Source organism: Trichinella spiralis, assembly GCF_000181795.1.
Source record: "Trichinella spiralis strain ISS 195 chromosome Unknown Scfld6, whole genome shotgun sequence".
Taxonomy (NCBI): Eukaryota; Metazoa; Nematoda; class Enoplea; order Trichinellida; family Trichinellidae; genus Trichinella; species Trichinella spiralis.
Window position 1 is genome coordinate 1,794,606 of NW_003526945.1, and position 25,882 is coordinate 1,820,487.

The window sequence follows — 25,882 nt, forward strand, 5'->3', positions numbered from 1 at the left end:
GGTAACTGTTCTATGGGAAGTTTGACATCTTCTTTATCAGCTGTATGTACCTCTTCTTCGACTTAAATATTCAAGTATGCATTGCTATGAAATGAATCAGAGCTATAAATTACCTGAAACAGTTTCAGAACTGGCTACTGGTCCGACCAGAGCTTCGATGGTAAAATTCGAATGCTTACAGTCTGCCGGTGCAACAATTCGATCTGAATCATTTGTAAAAGTTGTTGCAGAACTATCTGAAGTGGATTCCATTTTGACAACTGGATCACTTTCAATTTGAACTGCGGTTTTCATTGTGAGGTCAGATTACGAGGGGCAATAGCAATGATTCTTGCCAAAAGTGCAAAGAAGAACCTAAGAATGTAAAATTATGGATGCGACGATGATTGGACAATTCAGTTTCGACGTTCATCGTCTATTGGCTAATTGGAAACAGCAAGGCGGAGGAAAGTAAAATCGAAAGGGCCAAAATGAACATGAAGGTGCATTAGCTGATCAATTTTCAAGCGCAAATCTTTCAGCAGCAATACTCAAGAGCACCTCCCGTATACTGTGCATTACCTCCTTCGTTTCTACTGAGATTCTTTTGAAAATGTAGCCATGCAATTTAATAAATGAGTCAATAATTAGCAATATAACAAGTAATGAATGAATCATATTTTAAGCAATTCAAAAACAGTTTTACATAAAACAAAGCTTTGCATAAAGAAATGAAATAAGAAAACAGGTGAGCTGTTTTATTTACAAAAACTATACTCTTTTTCCGTTTGGTGTGTAATTTAGTTTTATTACAAACAATGCAATTCACTTTTTAGCCCAAATTGCTTTTTCAAAGCAAACTTTAAAATCTGTGACTAGAGCAAGTGGAGCAAGAATACAAGAATATAAATTTAAAGGGAAAAACAAATGTTGTGATGAAAGTTTTTGTATAAAATAATACAACGAAAAGTAAATTGCGCAGCAAAACTGAATTTCAGAGAAGTAATTGAGAAAAATACAATTTTAAACGCTGTAGTGTATATTTCCAAATTTTATCAAATCTATCAACAACCGAAGTGGCCAGTTAAAGTCACAAAAAATGTTCTCCAGTTTCAAAAAAAGTAGTAACTGCTTGAATGCAATCAATTTACTCTCAAAATTCTTGTATAAAATCAAAAAAAGAAAAGAAAATTCTTTCAAGTTTAAAATTCACTATAAAAACTCGTGAAATGAAAATTGTTGATTTACAGTGTAAAGTAAAAAAGGAAATTACAAATGCAAAGGACAACAATGATTTCATTGATAATGCTTCATGCATGTGTGATATGTTTCAAAAATAATACTACATCAATTGCTGAGACTAAAATGCAAATTTGCGCTAGCGGCGAAATGATATGATTGATTTCACCGAGGAAAATGCAGTTACAGTTATTTTGAATTATGCATTTCAACTTGATTAAGCAATCTGATAATTTCCACTGCATCAACATGGCATGATATTCAGAAATAAAATTTTTCATTTTCTCAAAATGAACGCCGATTTCAACAACAGATATCAGAATCATTTAAAATTGAAATATATCCATCGATCACACAACCTCAATATAAAAGCTATATTCGGCATTTTATACTGTTGAGCAATTTACTTAGATTATAGATGCTCATTTTTTTATCACTAAACGTTTACTTTGCAGTAGTGTTTACATTACTCACAGCTTTTATTGATTAAAGCTGTTAGCGACGAGTGCGGTTCCAATGCCCAACAGAGCGATACAAAGAATGACTGAAATTCGCCGACTGATAAGTGGGACCCGCTGAAGCAAGCATAACTTTTAAAGCAATGACTACTGGCTAGATAGGTCATGTCAACATTTTGACTATCACGGTTCAAAAAGGAAGCCCCCTGAGTAGCCTATCACAAACTGACAGACCTTATCTCAAAATTGTGGGCAAGTATTGAAAGTTTCGTTGACTTGCTTTACTCAGGGGCCAGCCAATATATGGTAGTTACACTTGACTGTTTATGTGGAAAATTGTTCCTTCTCCATTTCACATTGAAAACGACTGACTCTCAATCGAATATATAATTACGTCATAATTTGAACAACAAAATTATCCCTCAATTGAAAAAAACCAAACATCCTCCAAAGCATTGCTTAGGAATTTGGTTATTGTAAATGCAACAAGAAATACAGTACAAAATTACTTACCAAAAGAAAGAAGAAACCAAAGCAGCAATGTCTCTTTTTCTTCAACTTTGCAAAATCAAACTGAATGATTCTTCCAAGAAGATGAAGATTAGACGACTGTCTGCTTGTAGGCTTGCATGCCACAACGCAATTTGCAAAAATATAAATCAGAAACTGCTGCAACTGTCTTAACAGTGTGAAAGTTCTTCTGTTCTGCTACTTTGAACTTCAACTTCAACAGTTCCCAGATTTAAAAGCAATAATAAACAACTGCACGGTGAGAAAGGGACAAAAAGTGAGGAGACAGTCTGGCCGGCTTTTCAGATGGCCACCAGCGGTGCCAACTGATTCATGGCCATAGGCGTTGGTTGGTCGACAAAGTCGAGCACATGTGAAGCAGATGTTAAATTACAGGCAAGCATGTACATTGGCGTTTTGTAAAAATTGCTCATAAAATCAAATCAAGTCAAGTGGAGGATCGTCATCTAGAGATTGCCTTATTTCACTTCTGCTTTAAGTGAACTGACCAGGCAGTTCTGAAGTCGTTCGAGCCATATTAATAGCACAAGGCGGCTCGGTTCAAAGGAAACACTGAACAATGGAAATGACTGTCACGGAGTGTTAAGCCGACGTTTTTACAAAAGCCAATTGCAAACGCGAACAATTGAATGTCCATTGTCTCCTTTAAATTTAAAAGTGCTCGTCACCGTTTTGCATTGTTCAATCTGGTTTTTATAATATTTTTTTTACCACTCTCAACAACGCAATCTCAATCAACACGTTCGCGCAATAATCATTCAAGCAAATTGCTTCTCTTATTCACTGCACAAATGTCTGCTTCTATTGTATTCTTCAACATTATTACACTGTTGCATAAGACTGAAAAAAAATAAATTGAAAAATTGAAATTTAAATACTGTTTTCTTTTTCTACCCCTTTCTATTTTTGATGCTCCTATAATCTGCCAAATGCCCCGGTCATGGTGGTGTAATTGATTAGCCGGCGATGGATGCGGTTCAAATTTGGCAAATATTCGGTGCTATAGAACGATTTGATTTGTCGTCGCGCTTGATTTAGCCACGTGCTTTGTGATGGCAATTTTCCCGGCGACGAGATTTGCAGATTTGTTGATAAATCGCCGCGCGTGCTGTTGCAAAGATTTCAGAGGTAGATAAACATTTGACTCATCATGGACTATTTTAGAAGAGGATCCTCTCTTGGGAAATTGTATATCGTCGTTGTACGCTGATCAAGCGGATCGATTCGCACTATAACCACTGACCACTATATTAACCTACAGAAGATTCAAAGTAATTAATCATTTAAATAATTCACATATTTGGGCATGTAAGCAAAATAAATTTTCCCCATACAAATATATACATACATACAAACAAACATACATACATACATACATATGCGTGCATATGTATGGAAAAGTGGGGTTTCGAAAAATGCAAAACACCACCAAATATCACCAATTCCAAATAAAAATGTCAATCTCAGACGAGCCAGCTAGAGAAAAAGCAAATTATTGGAACGATAGGCGTCGAACCGAAAAACATGCATCAAGCTTCTGGTTCATTCATCTGTGCACAAAGATACAATCTTCACTGGTCACTAGTGGCATCCCCTGTTCCAATGCACTGACGGCAAATTAAAAACAACCTTTTCGCTAATGCGTCATGCAAGCTTCAGCTCATCTCTGAAAGTTCCATTTTGACCGAATCATCCAACCGTGAGCAGCATTTTCAAAAATTATCACCATCTGCTTTTCAGTTTGTCAAAAAATTTTCCATCACCCTCTTGAAAGCAACTTCAATATTTTACAACCAATTTCAAATACTGTTGGCATAAAATTTTTCAAATAAACTACAAAAAAGTAAAAAACTGAAATTACGTTAATATTTTTCGAGAAAATGAAAAAAAATTTTAATGTTCATGAAAAGAAATGAAAAAAGAAGAGAAAAAATGAGAAAGAAACCAAAATTAAATTAAACTAAAAAAATTAATGAAAATTCTATTCGTTCAATTCTGCCTGGGAAATTTTCTCTATCAAAGAGTGCAACAGTGAATGAAGTTCACCGTCGGAATTTTCCCCAGTTTGTCGATTTGTGATGTTCGTCATTGAGGTTCTTTCTACATTTTCGTAAAATTTCGACGAACGCTTTCTGCGATCTGCTTTTGAACAAACATTATCCGATTTTTCAGCTAACCTCTGCACAGCAAAACAAACACACATTTCACAAATAAAGAAAAAAATAATCAAGTACTACAGTAGGAATACAGAATACCTTCTTCGTTGTCGACTTGCTCGAAACGTTCGACGACGGAATTTGGACGAGTTCTTCAAACTGAAAAAGTTTAATCTCTAATTATAAATAAATAGACAAATAAATAAATCACCAAAATAATTATTAAAAAATACTTCTTCCAAAATTTCTGCAATTTCTGCAATTGAACCATAATTTTCTTCTTTTTTTCTATTCAATCGTCTTCCTTCGCACAACATGCTTTGCAAACTGGACAATGGCCTTTCAACTCCTTGAAAGCAAAACCAAACACAAACAACAACAACACAAAATTTCGCTTTTAAAGAAAACCAGAACTCATACCAGAGGACAAGACATTTTCAACATCCTTACGAGATGTCAACTGCTTGGATGTATATTTTTCTTCAGATGATTTTGCTGACAGACAATCTGAAGAATTTTGTGTCTTTTTGTCCATAATTACATTCGAAGAGATTGTCTCCTTTTTTATCACTAATTTTCCATTTTGGATATTTATATCTTTCAAAGCATCACGCAACGAAGAAGCTTGAAACAACATGTCCAGCACTGATATAGGATAGATTGAACATTTACTAAAGTAAACTTACTGTCCGATTTACAACTGCCACTTTCAGCTGTGGTAGGAGGAACATTTCTCATTTTCTAAAATTCATATTTAACCAACTGTAAAACAATTAAACTTACACAAATACATATATAATAAATAATTATTTTATTAAACTTGCAAGAAACATGAAATAGAGAACAAAATACACCTACCAGTCGACTGATTTCTGGCTTTGCAAATGGATACATGTCGTTTTCATCTACAGCATTCTGTTTCGTCTTATTTTCTTGATCAAAATTTTCCAAACAACGCAATCTACAACAATATACTGTTCAAAAGTTAAATTATTATCACCACATATATTGCATAATGACTGCACAATTGTTTGCATTTTTTACCTCTTAGATTTGGCAGAATTACTAGTCGACTGAGTGATGTCAGAATGAAAAGAGGAAGAAGAAGCGGAATCATGAGCAGGTGGTCGTGAATTGAAAAATCCACCACTTTCACCAACTCCTTCGGAATGGAGGAAATCGTCCATTTGAATAAATTTAAAATCACAACCAGAATGTGCTGCGGTGGTGGAAGCCTTTCTTTTCTTCGTCACCGGCTTACAGTGATCCTTTTCACCAATCTGACGAAAAACAATTTCTCTTTCGTTTGAATTCTCTTTATTCCCTAAATCAAATAAATTCATTAATAATTTCTTTCACTATTTTAAAATTAAATATTTTTTCTATTACCAATGAAAATAGAATGTTGTTCCGTTCTGGGTGTGAATTGATTCATTTCACTGTTTGCTCTTATACTTTCGGAATGCTAATGCAACAGAAAAATGAGTAAATAATAAAACTTTTTAATTACAAAGTTATTATTTGATGAAAAATTAAAAAATCACTTTTTTATTTAAAAATACAATTATTAAATGCAGCATAAAAGTACAGTTTCAAAAATCTTTTGAAATATACAATTTTTGCACTTACTAACAAATCAGATTGATCTTCGTTCTTCTTCACAAAAGAATCGCCTAAACAAATTGATGTACTTCAATTGAAAAATTATGATTTCAATAAACGCTCAAGTAGATTTTCAATAATATTAAAATATAAAATGTCTAGAGCTTTTCAATTAAATTGAGATTTACGTGTTGCGTTGTGTCGCCTTAGTAAAACTGGCCCACCAAACAATTCCACACTTTCAGGTCTAGAGTGGGAGAAATTTGGTTGATATCCTCTAGAAAAACGTTTCTGAAAAGGAGATTTTCTGAATGGTAAAAAAAACCACAACAAAGATCAATCTGACCATTGCTGAATTATTAAATCGCATACTCCCACCTCGCCAACGACCGTTTCGCACCCAATTCATTTCTTGACAATTTTGCACTTTGGAAGAAAGTGAACAACTGAGAAATTATCAATTATAATATTTAACAAAAAATATACAGCTTCACTTTTCTCTAAATAAAGTAGTTTACGTTTATAAAATTTTCAAATGCAAAATTATATCACGTTCAAAAATTAAAATCCATCGTACTGTAAAAAATGCAAGCATTAATTTTTATCAACATCTTTTTATTCGCCATTTGAGCAAAATTAAAGTAGTGAGGCAGAAATATAAATATTTCACTTTTATTTAAAGACATAAGTTAGCCTTTTTCAAATTTATTTACAATTACATCACAGTTCAAATATTAAAATTTTGTACTGTAGAACTGCAAGCATTAATCTTTATCGTAGTAAATTTTCCATTAACTTTTATGCAAAACTGTTACAATTTGGAGCTATTCAACAAACATCAACAATTCAATATTAATAATGAACACTTTCCAAATTTCTTCGAGTAATTTAAACTTTTCAAAAGTTGTTCACGCTTTCATATTCAACAAAGCATTACACTGAAAAGAATCATTTTTTTGTAAATCAATTTGCCAAAAAAAGTTCTTTAATAAAAAAAAATAACTTAAAAACTTCAAAATTTACTTCAGAATTGCCCAAAATAATACGCACTCATGAACCAACGAAAAAAGGTATATAAATGACAGTGATTATTTGCGTTGAATGTCACCAAATCACAAAATTATCCTAAAGATGCCGTTTTTCACATGGGCTATCTATACTTTTCAAATGGCATAAAATTTTCTTTTCGAATCTTTTGCGTGATCTCGCAAAAGCTGGCATGCTTGAAATTCGACCGCATCTTCGTAAGAATCCCGATATCGGTCCATTTCCGTCACCAACCGTTCGGCTCCATAATTGTCCACAAATCGAAAAGGCCCTACAAACAGAGTTTCAAATTTCTTAGCAAATAAAAGCTACAAACTATTGAACAGGCAATGGAAGATGAACTGAATTCACCTCCCAAAAATGGAGGAAATCCCAAACCAAAAACGGCACCAATATCACCGCTCCTCTACAAAAGTGTACAAATTGAAACACACTGTTAATACAAAAAAAACGAAGCAAAGCATACAGGAGAAGAGATGACGCCTTCTTCCAAGCAGAGCAAAGCTTCGTTGACGAATCGACTCACCATTCGAAGTTGTCTGTCATGGTCAGAGTCACTGAACCAAAAAATTCACTTTTCATTTTTCTTTAAAAATTATTTAAGAACAAAAAACTGATACAAAATCTGACCATCCTCGACTTGATTTGGCATGATCTTTCAAAATCTGCAACGCTTTTTCATTCACTCCGCGTTTGGTCTTTGACTTTGAATAATCAAAGCATCCTTTGCCAGATTTTCTCCCTAAATACATAAGAAAATTTGCCATTTTGCTTATTTATTTATTTTTTGAAATTTGCATCATTTTGTAAATAGTGGCGTGTTTCGCATCAACAAACGCACCAAGAAAGTTATTATCAACCATTTTCTGCAAAACAATCAAATCACCACCAGCCATCCGCTGGCCAAGCTTCTCTCCTTGAAAAAGAACAAAAATTCGAATAAATTGAACAGAAAATTTTCAAAATTCATAATACCCAAATATTTTGCGATATGCAGCGCCACATCAATGCCCACCTCATCTGCCAATGTGGCAAAACCTACAGGAAAACCAAAGCCGGTGCACAAGTCGTTCAACTCTTTCGGACCGACGCCTTCCTAAACGACTGTCAAATTCTATTTTCAATATTAAGCCAACACATTTGAAACCTGCAACAAACGAATCGTTTCAGAAAGCATCGCTGCCAAAACGCGAGTGGTGTAAAATCCAGGACTATCTTTGACCACGACGACCAATTTGTTCTGCTTCAAGCCAACATCCACTGCGGCAGCTTCAGATGACGAAATTATTCAATAAATATATAATTTCAATAAATTTTCATTTTTCAATAAAACAAACAACTTACAAGCTGCTTCTCTTGAAGTTTTCGGCGTAGTGATCACTTCCAACAGCTGCATTTTATCAACTGGTGAAAAATAGTGCATGCCAACAATCTTGAAACATGCAAAATATGATGAATAATTATAATAACAGTACATTAAACACAAAATACAGATAAAACTTACATTTTCGGGTCGTTTGCTTGCTTCAGCAACTTCTGAAATCGAAATTGCCGATGTGTTCGAAGCAATTACACAGTCCGGTCGAACATACTGCACAAAACATCAACAACGAACATTAGAAATGAATAAAAATTTAAATAAATAATGTCAATAATGTACCTGCTCAATTTCACGTAACACTTTCTGCTTCAGTTGGACATCCTCATAAACTGCCTCGACGACCAAATCTGCATTCTTTATCGCTTCATAATCAACTGACAAATATAAATTAGCCAACATGTTATCCTTTTCCAATCTATTAGAACAAAAAAACATCAAAATCATTTAAACAACAATAACAAAAACCACACAAACAAACGAACATACGTCGTTATAGCTTGCTGCTTCACCCTCTTATCCAAATGCTTGGCAATCGACCTCTCGCCTTGAAGAAGAGCATCCTTGTCTACATCCTTCAAATAAGTAACAAATCCATTGTAAATCGACACCTGAGCAATTCCGCATCCCATCAAGCCGGCTCCAATCACTGCTAAAGATCTGAAAATTCAAGCTAATGAATATAAGAAATAAAATTAAATAAAAACACAATAAACAACAATGCTCACTTTGGTTCCTTTTTCACAGGAGCAAATGGGTTTTTTTTGCATTCAGTAGACAAAGTGAACAGGTGAATGAGACTTTTGGATTCCGGAGAGGTGGCCACCAAGCCGAATGCCTGTGCAAAATTTCCAAAACGTTCATATACGACGATTTGCATTAAATATCGTAAAAGTGGAAACCTTGGCTTCGGCTTTCAAGCCGTCTCCAATTCCAAATTTGTACCCCTTTCTCACCACGTTCACAATGTGGGAAGGCGCAGGATAATGGCCATGAGTTGATTTTTCAACTTTGTTGCGCATGTAAACGAAGAACAAATTTCTGAACAGTTCAATATCCAACAACGTGTGTACCAAATCTGCAAGAAAAATAATAACAAAATCTGTTGAAAAGACAAGCAAATCACATACTATGAGGAAATTTCAGTTTTCTCAAAACGACAAGTTCTGTGGTTAGAAGATTTCGTAAAACTTGAACAGCGCCCTGTTCCAATTCCTTGATCATATAATCTTCGTCAGTATGCAATCCTGGACCTGAACTAAGAAAATTTTCACCCGATCAAAGCAGAAAACAGCAAAGAGAAAAAACTACACAAACCCAACGGTTCAACGAGCATGTCCACCAAACCAATACTTTTCGCTTTGGATGCAGATATTGTTTTCCCTGTGAGCATCAAATCCATACTATCGATGATTGATATCTGAACCAAATAAACAAATAAAAAGCAAAATAAGTTGAATTTTCCCAGTGTTTCTTACCAATCTCGGCAAACGTTGAGTTCCACCAGCTCCTGGCAGTAAACCAAGTCGAACTTCAGGCAATCCAAAAATTGTTTTCTTCGAATTCACAGCAATGCGATAATCACATGCCAACGCAAGCTATAATAAATAAATAAACAAATAAACAAAAGCAATTCGAACAAAAACAATTTCACAATTTACTTCCAAACCACCGCCAAGACAAGTGCCATTAATGGCAGCTACAACTGGCTTGTAATTGGAATGAATTCTATTCATAATAGCTTGGCATTTCAAAGACAACGCAGTCGCTTCTGCGACTGAATGGCAACTGGCGATAATTCTGTTGGAAAAATAAACCTTCAAATAAACCAACTTTTCACCTAAACAACCAAAACTCACTTCGCATCGGCACCAGCAATAAAGCTTCCAGATTTCCCTGACATTACAACAATACCTTTGACAGAGTCATCCTGTGTAAATTTGTTCAAACAATCGTAAAATTCAACCATAAATTTGGTATCCATAATGTTTTCCTAAAATTGTTTAGAAGATATTTTAAATACAGTATAATTAAGCTTAAAAGGAAGAGATTAAAAATGGAAAATTATTTTCTTTAAAAACAGTACAAGAAACATAAGTGGAAAAAGTTCGCAAATCATGGATTTAATTTAGATTCAAAATGCATTACCTTTGAATCTGGTGTATGAAATTTGATAATTCCAATTTCGTTATCACGATAACTGTTCATCGTTGTCAGTGCTTCAAACAGTCAATGAATGAAAAATGAAAAATATAAAGAAAATAACTGAAATATACTTGAAACATTTGCGGAACAAAGGCGCAACAGTTGAAGTTTCTTGCTAAGGATGCCTAAATATTCAAAAAATGTTTCAAAAACAGCAATAACGGCTTGTTAAAGTAAGCCCCAGCCAATTCGACTCCACCTACGTCTCCTGTTTCACTGACATTGGCAGTATAAAGTATAATACAACCATATATTCTTAGTAATAGCTATCATAATTTATTACACTTCATTGCTATTACAGGCAAGGAATCATGATATAATGAAATAAATATAATTAAAGCAAAGAAAACTTCAAATGAATTTTATTTCTTACTGCGTGCAGTAGCTGCTATTGTCAAACCAAAAATTGTTGCCATTCTTCGTTCAGATACCAAATATGATGCTTTCAAAACAACAGCTGGATCAGTTTACCTGACTACTTTCTAAAATGTAAATAAGTAATAAATCCATGTGTTAATGTTGGTACTTATGCGTGATAATAAATAAATAAATGATTTTCAGTATTGCAGCAAGATAAAAAAATTAATAAAATTAAAATTAATGTATAAAGGAAAAGCTTACATTAAAAGAAAAAATAATAATTTCCTAACACGAGGACAAATACAAAAGCAATTAAAAATAATCAAGTACATGCTATAATGTATGTTATGTAAAACTTAGGAAAATGATTAAATAACTTTTAACTTTAATAAGTAATGCATCCATTTTATTAATTATTTTATAAATTATATAAATACTTATTAAATGGTTTGAAAAATTTGTCCACAACGCATTATACACTGACCAAATGAAGCAAACTGGAAAAAGATGATTCACAGACGAAGTTAAAATTTCTTGCCAAAAAATAAAAAATTGATTTTATTGAAAGTTTAAAATATTTCTGTAAAAATCTGCCATTTACAGTAGATTGATAATGCTATTTTCGAGACTGAGTCAGCGTCAGTTGTCACGATAGAGCTAGCTGCAAATCTCCGCAGTGGCTATTTTTGTCAGAATTTTTGAAAGCGTTTGAACACGAGTAGCTTATTATATGTAAATGCGAACCTCAGTTGTGGCAGAGAGTTTGAGTTTGTGCTGCATTCATTGTGTCGTGCTGTCGTTGTTTGTCGCTTTGTATACTGTCCAAAATACCAGGCTGCATGTTGGTAGGTAGCTGGTAGAAGTGCCAGCAAAGATTTTTTGTATTATCATGGGCCCTAGTAAAAGTAGCTTCCGAGCAAGCAATATTAATGCATTATTTTCATTATTAATTTTATCAAATATTTTCTACATACAATTACAGTACGCTTTCGAACAAGCGTGGCGTGAACTAACTTTCTGTTATTTATAAACATACCAAATATATATATCTAACATTAGTATGCTGTTTTTAATTAAGAGTTTTTTAACTGAAGCAAAGCAATATCCATTTTTGAATTTACAAAATAATTCTTGATTTACTCTTACTATCGATAAATTTATAATTTATTTTATTGCAAAGGAAATATTTTAATTTCAATTTAATTTCGTTATTATAATCAATTATGTTTAATGCTTGAGAAATACTGCAGCAATTAAAATGAACCGCTTCGTTTCATTGCCGTTGTGAAGGCAATGATAATGTTGCTTAGTTGAAACAACTTTGCATTGAATTTTACGTCACAAAAAATTGTTACGCTTTGCACCTGAACGTGTTTCAGCTATTTTCAGGCTTATTTGACAAAATATACGAGCCCCTACACTGAAATTCATTGTGCGATACCTGTTAAATTTTCAATGTACTCTGCAATTCGTAAATGTAATCCTATCGTAATGTTCTATATTCAACATCCAGTTTATTGTATTTTTCTTGTTTCAGTGGCCGGTTTGAGAGCACAAAGAAAGTTCGATTTTAGAAAATTTTGTTCATCTGTATTTGAAAGTATATCTTCTGAATCTTTACAGTCCAGAAATGTAAATCAACATGGCACTTCTATTCTTCATGAATTCAGGTATGTTGATTGTTCCAAATTCAACAGTCGCATAGTCTTGAGTCGGCATTTTTAGCTACTGAAATGCAAATGTAACTAATTAAACTTACTGATAAAAGATAATGGAATTTTTTGCAATTATAGACAGAAGTACACCTTACCTTTGTATGACAACAGTATTAATTATAGACATAGTTTTCCGGAGTTTCTTCCCGATCCAGATTTCAAAAGACGAAATACTCTTCGAGAGAAATTGGAACGCATTGACATGCTGAGGCGTCGACAGGTTCTAGATATTCCGGAGTTTTATGTCGGTATATTTCAACTACAGATATCATAAAGCGAATTTTTTTTATTTTCGTTGACAATGCTTTTTGCAGGTAGCATTATGGCTGTCACGTTATCAGTACCTTATACGAAGGACAGAACGAACCGATTTGTTGGAATTTGCATTCAGCGAGATTTTCGCGGTTTGCGACACTTCTTCACCTTACGAAATGTCATTGACAATGAAGGTATTGTAAATAAAGTTTTCAGCGTAAAAGGTGTATTCAGAAATTGTGAACACTTTTGAAGGCTTTGAAATTCGTTACAACTTGTACAACCCAACGGTGCGAAAGATCGAAGTTTTAAAATTGGAAAAACGTTTGGACGACGAACTGTTTTATTTACGTGATGCTCTACCGGAATATTCGACTATACCTTTCGATATGGAAGCAGAACCTCGACCAGTGGGTGCCGTGCCGCTGAACAAAACAAAAGTAATGAATTATTGAAAAAACAGGAAAAAAAAGCTAAACGGAACTTTCAAGGTAAAGTTGAAGCCTCCGCCTTGGACAAAACGCTGGGAATTGTGCGATTTTAAAGGGATTGAAGATTTCTGGCACTTGGTTACTCCTTACTATAAACTACGATACAGACGGGTATATAACGTTTTGAAAAGATAAAGTTGAATATTTTATTTTATTGTTTTGAGACGAATATGGAACCCTGGAGAAAATATGACATCGTCGATCATTACAGAAAAGAAATATCGGCAGAAGATCAGCAACTAATATTGGACCATGTTCATGATTTCGAAAAGCAATGTCAACTGAATAAGCCCGAGATGAAAACTCGTTCCATGCTTCACAATTTGAAAGCACGTCTTGCTAAACAGCATAACTGAAAGAAATTAATTGAATAATAAAATATCCAATTACTTATTTTACGTTGAAAAAAATGTCGTTAGAAACCTAATGAAATTGTGTAGCATCCGGAAAACCTGGAACTACTACTTCCATCCCATCTAGTTGTTCAGTGAGTACAATTTGGCAGGCAAGTCTTGAACTGAAAATAATTCATCATTAAAAAACAAGAAACAGCTACAATTACTCTCACGTGTCGGTCAAACCATAGGCCAGATCCAACATATCCAATTCATCTTCACGTGGAGATGGCAAGTAATCATACTGTTCTCGTTTCAGTATTACATGACAAGTTGAGCAGGAGCACGTACCTCCGCAGATACCTAGAGAATAGAAGAATAAAATTAGTAATAAATTATTCCGCTTTAAGCAAATTCAATAATTTAATATTTTCACTGCATACCGAAACCATCCAGAGGTATGTTCTCATTGAATACGATATCCAAAAGTGTGTCGCCTATTTTTCCATAAGCTTTGAATTGGTCCCCATGTGACGTTAAAAATGTCACAGCTATACTGAAAATAGAATAACATATTATAACTAAAGAAAATGTACCACAGAAAAAATACGATGCGATATGTATGAATAAAATTGCACGTGTACCTGAAGATCAGTCACTCGTTCTGTAACTATATTGAAACATTTTTAAAACATTCTTGAATTAAACAACAAGTTCAATTTGTTTTAAAAAATTTTCATCGATAGACTAATCAATTGAATTTAAATTACAAAAATCAAATAATAGAAATCTCAGTGATAGTTGCCAAGGAAAATTATTTAAGACTTGATTTTATCAATTTTACAGACAGCCATACATTTTAAGAAACCTATAGTTGATCACTTTGCATGTTTTTCATTTGGCAGCTGCTTTAATACTGCATGACAGATAAAAACATAAAATGTAACAAACTCTAAGAAAAGCATTTATAAAACTTAGAACAATAAGCGCTCTGCAGGCAATACACATTCAGGAAAGCATTCTGTACAATTAAAGACAACAACATTAAACATGAGATGCTTGATTTTTCATAGTATTTCTAAATTAAACATGCTGTTATGTTAAAAAAGCCCTACAGCAGAAACGCTGACAAAGTTATATATGTATGCATGAACGTACGAAAGTACGTATGTATGTATGTATGTATGTATGTGTTTGTTTGTTTGTTTGTTTGTATGTATATTAGGCAAAGAAATAATTTCCATTTCAAACAGTGCAAAAGAATTCTTACGGCTTTTTTTCTTGACTCAGCGAACTGGTGCTCAAGCGTTGAATTTTAAAATTTTGAAAACAATATTTTAAACCGATCCACTTGAAACTCTGCTGTCGCATTCTGTACAACTCGAACGCCAGCTTTAACTTGTGGAACCGCATTTTTAAAATACGACACTTTGTCTAAAGCAAACAATTTTCAAAATCGACGTTGAAATATTGTCAATGAGTTCGTTGCAATTGGGGTAAAAACGTGGAATGAAATTTATTTAAAAAAAACATACTTAATGTTTTATATATTCTGAAATCTGGTATAGAAGGTATATTAACTGAAATTAAAACTTGAATTTACACAACATTAAATAGAACAATTCGATCAATTATGTCATACTGTAACGGTAGCAGTTTTTGCATTCTTACCCCATGAATAATTTTACCTTCAAAGTTAAATTTGATTTTATATGAAATTTTAAAAACAAATTCAAAGAATTGACTAAAGACGAGTAACATTTGAATAATTATTTTTTATTTTTCAACAATTCAAACCAAGAAACATCATATCAAAGTAAAGTTTGTTACCGTAATACTGACTGACGTCAAGCAGTAAATTTGTGAAGAAAATAAAACCATATTAACTGGAATGCGTAAGCTTTACTGATAATGCAAAATGAAAACCATCACCACCAGAATGCTTGAACAAATAAAATAATTAAAAAAGATCTAAAAAACAATTCCTTCATATTAAAACAACTGAGAACAGGAGGAACGCGTAATAATTCAATAACATATATATACTGATAATGCAAAATGAAAACCATCACCACCAGAATGCTTGAATAAATGAAATAATTTAAAAAAGATCTAAAAAAACAATTCCTTCATATTCAAAACAGCTGAGAATATGAGGAACGCGTGATAATTCAATGAGATATGTATTACGTGCAATTAGTTGTTTAAGCTACGCATGTTGAGAGGGACAAAAGCAGTTTCTCGTCAGATCATTCAGAAAAACAACGCAAATGACCAAGAACGACCGTTCGGATTTTGCACCGGCAACACCGTCGGTTTGGCCAACCACCATTCGTACCAAACTTTGCCGTGTCCAGTGTTTCGCCAAAAATGAATTTCAATTTCAGCACCAGCTTTCACCATTACAGGAGTCTTGAAGAAAAATTCAAACAGAAACTCAACAACACAGCACAGATTGACAGAAAAATAATTCATCCCTTACCACCAACGGAAAGAACATTGAGAACCAACTTCTCATGTTTGGTGTGTGGTTACTGGGAAGAATACCTGAAAAAGAGAATAAACATTAAAATTTCTACAATATACAGACAGAGTAGTTTAAAATTGCAATTCTTACTCAATGCATGATCCTTGTACAAGATGCAGTAAAAGTAGCCCAAGAAACCTGACAATTCACAATCAATTTCCGATCGAAATTTCAATACCTTGTAAAAATTCTTCTGTTTCGGTTTTGCGTTACCTTAAACATAGCAAACAATAAACAAAAACAATGCATTTTTCCATCCCCTTTTAACATTGCAATATTGATATATGTTGCGCAAGTTAGCCGCCGTTCGGACTAGAAATTAGCAGAAAAAAATCCTTCAAACTAACATCCAACTTTATGAGTGAATGGAAATAATGGCTTTGGGTAGTCAATGACAAATGCAGTAGCAGGATAGACAACATATCCACATTCCAAAGCATCCTGAAAACAGAATGGCCATGTTATTTTTTTATTAATAAATTAACGCATCTTTCATTTAATAAATTAATAACGTTTACGTTATATTCCACTTGTTTACGATACTGAGCAGCGTTGTAGTGCAATTTCGGTGCATGAACCGGACTCAAATACGACTGGTAAAACTGCGGAATGCAAACCCCATCGGCTAAATTGAACAGTGAAAAGCAAAAAGAGAAAAAGGTTCACTTCCACGTTTTACGTACGTTTCAAAAATTTCATTGCTTCGTACAAACATTCTGGCGATAATTCATTGTCGCCGAACGAACCAAGCATTTCTGAAACAATAATATCCGCCTTCGCTGGCGGCTTAAATTTTCGCACGTCACTGTGCACAATGTGCACTTTGCGATTCCATTTGGTTTTGTTCAGATGATCAAGTCTTAATTTCAATGATGAGCAACATAAATAAGCACCAGCAATGACAATAAAAAACGTTAAAAAAATTATTTCCTTACGTGGACACTGCATTGATATTCTTTTCCACTGCTATCAACTGAAACGCCGGAATTGCAAAATGCTCCAACGCCTTCAACACGGCAGTGACAAGTGGTCCACGCCCAGCGCCACAAACGATCACATTGCTAATGAACAGTATGAAATGAAACTTGCTGTTAATTTATGAAAATTCTAATTTTTCACTCACAAAAATGGAACGTCATCGCCAGATATTTTATCAGAGATGGCTTCTTTGATGGCCATCTCGTACTGCATATATTTGACACTGTCGGTTTCGAAAACTTCATACGTCGCAGCACTGAGATCCTCAAAGAGAGGCTGCAAAGGGAGCTGCAAATAATCTCTGTAACTTCTCATCACACTAGAATTCTTTTCCATCGGCAAAACACGCTGATTTTTCTGTAACACACCATACAAACGAACAAATACAATAAATTTAAATAAAACACAATCGCATTTACGTAAAGACTGCGAACACAGAACGAGTATTCATTGACAGGAATAGTGTCCAACTGCTCCGAGTCGAATTCCAAAATTGCCCTCGATGTGCGAGCGAAAAGTATACTGAGCAATTGCCGATGGAATTCGCTGACTGTCGGCAAATCCCCTCCAGGCGACGTTTGGAACACCTCACTGGGGATGATCAAACAGCCGATCGATTCTCCAGTCCAACGATCCAATATTTGCATATTATCGCACAGATCTGCGCCAATTTCCAAAGCCACTTCCAAACGCGCATCGTTGCCACAGGCGGTGCGCAATTGGTGATACAAATGCCATGCATCATCCGTCGTCTCGTCAATTCGATTCCACGTCAACGGCAAGCGACACCAAATCTTCAAATATGCCCATATTCAAGAAATAAACAGAAATCAAATTATTCAAAAACTACAATAAGTGAAAATTGAAAGAACAGAAAAGAAGAAAACAAAGGTCATCAGAAAAACCAAACCTAAATTCCAAACCTCTGCTTGCTATTACGCCCCCCCTCTCCTCCTCACCTTTCTCCTAGTTTCCTCCCCCCCTCCCCCTACCCCCCGTGGATATTCAATCATTGTAGATGTATTGTTGGGAATTGTGAACGATCATAACAAAGTGGAAAAATAACAACAATAATAATGATAATAAAACGACGGTTGGGTGCCGCCACTTCCGGCCAAACCCGTAAGCCGCGGGCAAAACTATGAAACCAGAAAAAGAATCCAGTCTAGTTGCCAGAAAACCAATTAAACACAAACGCCGGACGCCGACAGCGCCACGCCCCCGCAGCTGCTGACAAAAACTGCTTCTTCGTCACGCTACCCGTATTTTGCAACCGACCAAGCGAAAACGCTCAACCCACGTCACTGAAGCAACGTCCCAAAAGACGTTCAGCATCTTTCCTGTTCTTTCCTCTGCGTGAAGCAACAACAACAAAAAAAGCCGCATGTACAAATTCGTGACAAGCAACAGGCTTGCTTCGAATGCAAGCGACAAAGCGCACCAAGGACAGGATGCAACCGACTCGGTGGCGCCGAGTCCCATACTGCGAATGGCTGTCGCCCACACACCGACCCTCGACCCGCAAGAACCGCTCCCGTCGGTGGCAATGACCAACACTAGCATTGCCTACGTGCACAGCCTGAATCTCGGAGACAACGATCAAAGCCAAGCGACAAGTGAACCCCGGACCCTGCCCGCTGGCAATGGTTCCCAAAGTGAACAGACCAAATCGCGGCACCCCTGCAATGTCTGCCTCACAAGATCGACAGAATTCATTCTGATCAGAAGAGCATTTCTTACCGTCTTCGCCTTGTTTCTACTCTGGTCAGTGACATTTTTTCCAGCATTGTTTCTCATTTAATTAAATTAAGATCAACACTAACTACCGCGCCCCTATTTCTGTTCATAGTGTTCATTATTTTTGGATAAAACATAGCTCGGTTTTTCCTTTTCTGAAGAAATATTTCTGGATAAAAGCAGAAAATCGAACTGGAATATTTAAATATAACAGCAAATATTCAAACAAATGCCATAATCGAAATATGACACAAATCGTCCAGAGTACAACCATCTGGACAAAACAGGTGCATAACAAAACGAAAATTCTAGGGCCAAAACAATTATAATAGTCAATATTTAAATGAAAAAGGCAAATTAACTGTGCAAAGAAATCAAAGCGCTTCGTAAAAAGTAAAATTAAATTCAAATTAAAAACGTTAATCATTTAAAAAGATCACGAATATTAAGAACAAATATTGGTTTGTAAAATAACTCAGTGACATATCATATCTCATAATCTTCTGAATATACCACTAAAAACTTTTAATAAATTAACATGTTTATATTTAAAAATGAAATTAAATATTTCTAAAAAAAATTTCAATTTACATCCATGATATTAATTTGAAAAACTATTTCTGACATAAGCCTAATAACGAAGCACGCAAATAGTGAACAACTTTAATTGATTTATCAAACATGTAATAAGGACGTAACAATTGTGATTAAGAAAAAATAACGCGCTGTTCAATAAACTTGACGGCTGTCAGTCAACAGTGCTAAGACAATTTAATTTTCATTTAAATTACTACTTTAAATAAATGTATATAACAATAAAAGAATTATACTTTAGGTAGAAATTATTTATCTTAGCAATTAAAGATAATTAAAATATTACAGTATTACTCATTAAATAAATACAAGTTCATTCAGCCCTACTGTGAATCTCTTTTATAAAATCAAAGAAAAGAAAACAAAAAATATAATTATTTCACCTTCAAAAGCGACGTTCCCAGAAAAAAATGGTTTAGAACATGAGCGAGAGGTGCCAGGCTTTCTTGAGTGAAACTGACAATCATCGCAGATAAGCCCAAATAATTTGCATATTCTAACTGCATCGTCCTCGCCTAAAAATGAAGATAGTTTTAGGTAACAGACATTTTTCCGTGCAATAAACGGACGCTACTTTAATAAAACATTGTATCTCATCTTCTTCGTGCGGTTCGCATTTAACAGGTGGAAATTCACCGACGACCAACCGAGACCAGTTCCGAGTTTTCATGATAATATCCGGGATGCTGAGTAAAGGACAATTGTCTTTTGTAGTGGATTCTGTAGAATGCAAAGCCCGGGGATTTTCGACAGCGATGACGGCAAAATCAATACTAAAATTTACTCATTGACAATTTAATACTTGCAAAAACTCAACAAACTTCTTGTTCTCAAGTTGAAGTAAATATCCGGGAAGACTGTATACATCTTCGGTTTTCGTGGAATATTTCATTAGGACTTTAAGACCAAGGTGAAAGTTTGTAATGTTTCTGAAATAAAAACAAAATAAAAATAAAATGAAAAAAATGTTAAGACAAATAATTTATAATATCATTACAGTTTCGATTCGAGTTTAATTACGCTTTAATTTGTTTTGAATGTAATTTGCTAATAGTGAAAATATTAAAACTAACAATAATTCTACAAAATGACATGATAAGCTGCCGCGTACAACTATGACAATAACGTAGTTGTATAAACAATATAAAAAAATAAACACTCAATACCAATTCAAATAAATGTCTACCATTTAGAATGAAAAAATCAGTTCAACTTTAATTTACTCACCTGCCATCTACGGTATCTGTCTCAGTTAAAACTTTACTCTCGCTTGTACCAAACCGATTTGATACTTCTGTCTTCATCAGATTAGCAAATCTGTCTGAATTCTGTTTGCCACTCATAATTTCGCCAAGATTTCGGACTGACTCAAACTATGAAGATATACTAGTGCATCTGTAGTATAATAGAGGAAATCAAGCTCGTGTACAAGTAACATGTACATTTTGTATATAAACAAAATTATTAAAATAAAATATAAATTAATGAAATTTATTAAACAACATTGTTTCCATATGCATATTAATTTTTGATACAATTAAATTTAAACATTTCTGAAAATTTTGAATAATTAAAAATATTGATTCTTTAATTAAGTTTTACGAATTTCATAAATAAAATATCAAAGAAACATTTTTATAAATTTCATGAAATAAATTTTATAAATTAAACCTTATCTGTCTAATTATCACTATTAGCACTGACAAAAAAATGTTAAAAAAAACAGGAAAAAATTTAAAAATCCATTTTTTATCATAAAAAGTTAAAATTTAATGGATCAATAAAACTTCCTTATTATTAAGAAGATATTTATGCGATATTTATATTTGTAATTCAAATTTTTGTATAATGATAATTACATGCAGTTTTCACTGGCAAAAATTTACTATAAAATTGAAATTTTTAATGCATAATACTTAAAAAAAATATTATTAACAAAATAAGTTTGTTTATTTTGATAATTCAAAAATTATACTCAAAACAATGAATTTCTTATTTTTGTATTTCATGTGTAATCAAGATTAAATACTGTACTGTAGTCACTTTTCTTAGGGTATCAACGTTGTAGCTGTTGTTGTTTTAACGGTATTGTCATGATATGTAGCTTATAATTCGTTTCTATAAAAGCATATTTATCATACGTTTCCAAAATAGACCCGAAGTTTTTATGTTACATGTAATTGTTAATTAGGTGTTTATGTTAGGCCGCTTAATGTAAAGCAAACGTTTAAAATTTATGGAAATAAAGTTTATGATTTGAAAAAATGTCTATGTAGTTTTAAGCTGTTGTAATTGATTTCTTGTATTTCTTAGAAGCTATAATTGCGGAAATGTCTGACAAAAAGAGCGAAGCAGAAGACATTATGGAGCAAATTAATCGTGATGTCGATGAAATAGCCGATATGATTTGCCGCGTGCAGATAATTCCGAAAGTGATGCGCAGTAATTTTATTGGACATATACAACTAAAGTTGGAACGAGTGCGTTTAACCCTAGCTGAAAATAGATCTTTTTTGCCATCGCGCGATTTGCAACGACTGGGGAAAAAGCTGTCGACTTACGATAACAGACTTCGTAATGAGGCAATCCGTAAACGGAAGAAATGGCCAAATCGAAAGGATGATAGTGAGTCTGAATCAGAAGAGGAATTTGAGGATGAAAGAGTGGAAGAAAGTGAGGAAATAAGCGAAGATGAAAGCGAAGAAGAAAGCGAAGAAAAATGTGAGGAAAAAAGTGAGAAAATAAGCGAAGAAAAAAGTGAGAAAATAAGCGAAGAAAGTAATGAGGAAATAAGCGATTCTGAAAAAATTTTTTTTGGGCTCAGCAATTCTGATACAACTAATTCTGAGCAAAGCGATTCTGATAATAACCATACTACCTACGATAGTACCGAGGCTCAGTTGCTTAAGAGTCTGAGTGATCGTCAGAACGCCGAAATATGTATTAAATTACCGGCTGAGATGCCCCAGGCAGTACGTATACGTAATGTGAAAGACTGCACTATTGCGGTGTGTTGCCTGTCGCCGGCGGCTGATTTGTACTTAGTGAGGGACAGCATTATCATCATGTATCCCGTTCGAACGTCAGTGATGATTGAAAGTTGTATCAATTGCACAATCGCCTGCGCCGCACAGCAAATTCGAGTGAAAGATTGCATCAACTGTCGCTTGTTTTTGTACACAACTGGTACGACATTACTTGAGGAATGTAATGCAATTGAAGTTGGTCCTTACAATGTAAACTTTCCGAATAAAGAAGAAATATTTAAAGAGGGTGGATTCGGTGATACAGAAAACAAATGGAAAGAAGTTGAAGATTTGAAAATGGTAAATAACGGAATTCCAGCGTTCACCATTATGAATGAAAACGAATTGGAAGAATTTCAGATTGAATAACTGCGTGCACAAATAATGTAAAGGGAAGATGCATGAACAATTTGTATATCTTTGAAATAAATTTTGGAAAAAAAATCAGCGTTTTTTTTTATAGTGATATTATTTTTTAGGTTAACTAATTATATTAATAGTATGTAAAATTCTAAATTTTATGCCAAAATCAATCTGGATATTTTGATGCACCATAATGCCATGTCTTCATTTTAAAATTCTACGTTAAACTTATGTTTCTATAAAAGTACAGTGAAATGGATATTAACCAAATGACTGAGTTAAGTTGTTACTAATAAATTGTATGTACGTATTTAATTATTTTAAAATAAAAAACTTTGCTTCCTGATTAGCTTTATAGAAATTAAAACAGATTTGCAAAAATTTTATTTTGTAATATTCGTGCAATCAAGGTTAAGTTTTCATACTGTATTATTTATTTAATAAAGTTTTTTAATTTGATATATGATAGATTGTGGTGAGTTCGTTATTTTACAGACATGAGTGATAATATTAAAGTAGATGCTTACGGTCAAATAATTCCCGAACGTCTGTGGTACAACGTGTTTTCATATTCTGCTACAGAAAAGTTCGTTTTGTATGGTTTTTTACTCGGTGCATTCACACATTATTTGTACAATCGTATTCAAAGACGGCCACTTTACGCAGGTGAAAATTTATTTTATTCTTTTAAAGCTTTAGGCTTTATTATACTTGAAGATTCTGATATTCTAATTATACCATATAATTTGTTTCTTAAACTCTTTTTAAAGTATTTGTGTCGGTTTCTCTAATTTTATATTAACTGTTCTTTCGTTCATTCTTTAACATTTCATTATTGAATTTGACCATTTCCAATTATACTTTTATGATGTTTTTTACATAGGTTTTCCATATGCTTTGTTTTTGATGACCGCGACTCCATTTTTTGGTTATCTGATTGGTCGGTATCGTGAACGTCAGTTACGGAATCGGGATCGAGTGATTTCTCATTATATGTCTTTGCATCCGGATGACTTTGGTCATCTCACAGGTTGATTTTAGATGTTTAATGTTGCTGTAGTCGTTTTCGTTGTACATGACATATTTTAGGCAGTTCTAGACTTTGGAAAGAAGTACTTTTGCCTTGGAAGCCTTATCGACATCATGAAAACCCTATAAAATGGGAACCAAGCAAGCCATTTCGCACGCCTGAAAAATAAACAGATTCACATTCTAATTTATTTGCATCTGAAATGAGAAAATACACTTATATTCATTTATAATATGTCGTTTCTTACGTGGAGTTTTGATAGAAGTCACTTTTGTTTAGTTCCGCAATTCTTTCAACTTTCACAACAGTTTTGCGTAAGGTTTACAAATCACCTTTATTACAAAATTAGGTGAAAGGTGCATTGCATGACATACGGGGGTTTAATGTTTTCTAGTTTAAATTGCGTTCAAAAAATAATAAAATATACATATCGATTAAGGGATAGTTACATCTGAAAAGTTAAGTATCGAAAATTTATATGAAAGTGTATTGTAAAGTGTGTGAATTGTGTTAATTACTAAAGAAATAAGAAAAAGTAATAAAAATAGCATACTGGACTTGCTTTTTCTTTGCTATTTTGAGGAAATGATTTTCATTGTAAATAGCGTTTTGAACAAAAATAGTTTTTTATAATTAAATTTTTATGAAAAGATATTTCAGTATTTTTGGAATGTATCTTCATTAAAATAAAACTGCATTTTTTCAACTAATACAGTTTCCTTAGCACATCCGATATAAAATGATTTGCAAGTAACTTATATGCTAAGCGCACTCTTGAAGAAAAAATGTTACATTCATTTCATTACAAAATGATGTATTTTTGTTACAAAAACAAATGTAATTTAATTTATTAAGCAATTAGGTACAAACTGTGAAAATTACTACGTGCAGTATTTACCTTAACATACTGTACTACGTCAGTGTAATATTATATTGAAAATTTAGTTTCAGTTTATTCAAATTGAAATTTAATTTGAAACCAAACACAATCGGCATTTAATAAAACAAGGATGGATCATCTGATTGTTTTATTTCGCCCAGCAAAAGAAATTTCAGAATCATCCTATCATGTGTCAATTAGTGGTAATGTAATAAGCTTGGAACTCATAACAAGAAAAATGATGGTAGACAATGCTGAACGATGCATAATTGTACAATATTTTATTTATTTTGCTTGATCAGTGGAAGTTCAACGCGCTCTGGCATATTTTCCCCAAATGTGCAAAACGAATACAGAAGCGATGAACACTAAACTCATTACCAACACGGGCACTGGTCCTCTAAAAAACAACAATACAACTAAAATATAAACAATAAACTTAAATGTATTAGCAAAAGCAATACATTTTAATTCCTGGTGAATCGTCGGTGTAAAATCGCCACATTCCACCTCCGCTGGCACCTGCTTTTGCTTTAGCAGCATTCACTGCACCTCCCTTGCTAAAATGCAGATTCAAATGAAATAAACAGTATACAGGCAATAAACAACACAAAAGTATGACTGAATAGAAATGTCAATGTAAAATTTTAAATACATTCCCAACGGTATCGGTCGAGTTAAATACTGAAATTTACAACAAAATAACGCTAGAAAGAAATGTCATAATATAAAAACATGTAAATAAATTAATATAAATAACACTCATCAAGTACCGCTGTCTCAAATTTCCAGTGCCTACACGACCGCTTGCAGATGGCATTTTCGTTCCTCCGTTAGCCTAAAATAGAGTTAAAAACTTATAATTATATCATTGTCAAACTGTGCGTGTTATTCAACATACCATACACCTCAAACAAAACTATGAAAAGGACAAACGGTTTCCAATACCAACCAAAAGCACTTAACACGAGTACAGTTTTAGAAAATACAGTAAGT

The 25,882-nt window shown here is 33.6% G+C and overlaps 8 protein-coding genes across 8 annotated transcripts; 2 read left to right on the plus strand and 6 right to left on the minus strand.

Annotated features, from left to right (window-relative positions):
* Positions 1 to 3,966: 3,966 nt before the first annotated feature.
* Positions 3,967 to 6,591, minus strand: Tsp_08083 (conserved hypothetical protein). The gene is made up of 11 exons (XM_003373441.1): positions 6,575 to 6,591; positions 6,291 to 6,411; positions 6,154 to 6,256; positions 5,408 to 5,687; positions 5,222 to 5,324; positions 5,050 to 5,104; positions 4,784 to 4,870; positions 4,597 to 4,712; positions 4,463 to 4,522; positions 4,254 to 4,386; positions 3,967 to 4,040 (listed from the first exon to the last, which is right to left on the minus strand). The coding sequence occupies exons 1-11, from the start codon at positions 6,589 to 6,591 to the stop codon at positions 3,967 to 3,969; spliced, it is 1,149 nt and encodes a 382-aa protein (XP_003373489.1).
* Positions 6,592 to 7,090: 499 nt separating this feature from the next.
* Tsp_08084 (fatty oxidation complex, alpha subunit FadJ) lies at positions 7,091 to 11,011 on the minus strand. The gene is made up of 14 exons (XM_003373442.1): positions 10,969 to 11,011; positions 10,539 to 10,609; positions 10,250 to 10,383; positions 10,052 to 10,178; positions 9,869 to 9,988; positions 9,708 to 9,810; positions 9,521 to 9,643; positions 9,336 to 9,468; positions 8,880 to 9,050; positions 8,673 to 8,808; positions 8,517 to 8,603; positions 8,350 to 8,444; positions 7,539 to 7,598; positions 7,091 to 7,283 (listed from the first exon to the last, which is right to left on the minus strand). The coding sequence occupies exons 1-14, from the start codon at positions 11,009 to 11,011 to the stop codon at positions 7,091 to 7,093; spliced, it is 1,596 nt and encodes a 531-aa protein (XP_003373490.1).
* Positions 11,012 to 13,268: 2,257 nt separating this feature from the next.
* Tsp_08085 (protein arginine N-methyltransferase 5) lies at positions 13,269 to 18,269 on the minus strand. The gene is made up of 20 exons (XM_003373443.1): positions 18,249 to 18,269; positions 17,676 to 18,050; positions 17,402 to 17,544; positions 17,214 to 17,366; positions 16,962 to 17,137; positions 16,791 to 16,903; positions 16,633 to 16,719; positions 16,521 to 16,590; positions 16,417 to 16,491; positions 16,234 to 16,298; positions 16,015 to 16,163; positions 15,818 to 15,833; positions 15,639 to 15,693; positions 15,287 to 15,331; positions 15,095 to 15,185; positions 14,195 to 14,307; positions 13,985 to 14,114; positions 13,879 to 13,933; positions 13,517 to 13,755; positions 13,269 to 13,350 (listed from the first exon to the last, which is right to left on the minus strand). The coding sequence occupies exons 1-20, from the start codon at positions 18,267 to 18,269 to the stop codon at positions 13,269 to 13,271; spliced, it is 2,253 nt and encodes a 750-aa protein (XP_003373491.1).
* Positions 18,270 to 18,547: 278 nt separating this feature from the next.
* On the minus strand, positions 18,548 to 19,053 carry Tsp_08086 (hypothetical protein). Its single transcript, XM_003373444.1, has 2 exons — positions 18,997 to 19,053; positions 18,548 to 18,973 (listed from the first exon to the last, which is right to left on the minus strand). The coding sequence occupies exons 1-2, from the start codon at positions 19,051 to 19,053 to the stop codon at positions 18,548 to 18,550; spliced, it is 483 nt and encodes a 160-aa protein (XP_003373492.1).
* Positions 19,054 to 19,089: 36 nt separating this feature from the next.
* Positions 19,090 to 21,031, minus strand: Tsp_08087 (hypothetical protein). Its single transcript, XM_003373445.1, has 6 exons — positions 20,975 to 21,031; positions 20,815 to 20,954; positions 20,409 to 20,516; positions 20,153 to 20,360; positions 19,971 to 20,102; positions 19,090 to 19,185 (listed from the first exon to the last, which is right to left on the minus strand). The coding sequence occupies exons 1-6, from the start codon at positions 21,029 to 21,031 to the stop codon at positions 19,090 to 19,092; spliced, it is 741 nt and encodes a 246-aa protein (XP_003373493.1).
* An 886-nt stretch (positions 21,032 to 21,917) lies between these two features.
* Tsp_08088 (tubulin binding cofactor C family protein) lies at positions 21,918 to 22,982 on the plus strand. The gene is made up of 2 exons (XM_003373446.1): positions 21,918 to 22,212; positions 22,582 to 22,982. The coding sequence occupies exons 1-2, from the start codon at positions 21,918 to 21,920 to the stop codon at positions 22,980 to 22,982; spliced, it is 696 nt and encodes a 231-aa protein (XP_003373494.1).
* Positions 22,983 to 23,473: 491 nt separating this feature from the next.
* Positions 23,474 to 24,011, plus strand: Tsp_08089 (NADH dehydrogenase [ubiquinone] 1 subunit C2). The gene is made up of 2 exons (XM_003373447.1): positions 23,474 to 23,642; positions 23,860 to 24,011. The coding sequence occupies exons 1-2, from the start codon at positions 23,474 to 23,476 to the stop codon at positions 24,009 to 24,011; spliced, it is 321 nt and encodes a 106-aa protein (XP_003373495.1).
* A 1,184-nt stretch (positions 24,012 to 25,195) lies between these two features.
* Positions 25,196 to 25,706, minus strand: Tsp_08090 (protein transport protein Sec61 subunit beta). The gene is made up of 3 exons (XM_003373448.1): positions 25,622 to 25,706; positions 25,498 to 25,551; positions 25,196 to 25,305 (listed from the first exon to the last, which is right to left on the minus strand). Exons 1-3 carry the CDS (start codon positions 25,704 to 25,706, stop codon positions 25,196 to 25,198), a joined length of 249 nt encoding a protein of 82 aa, XP_003373496.1.
* Positions 25,707 to 25,882: the final 176 nt, after the last annotated feature.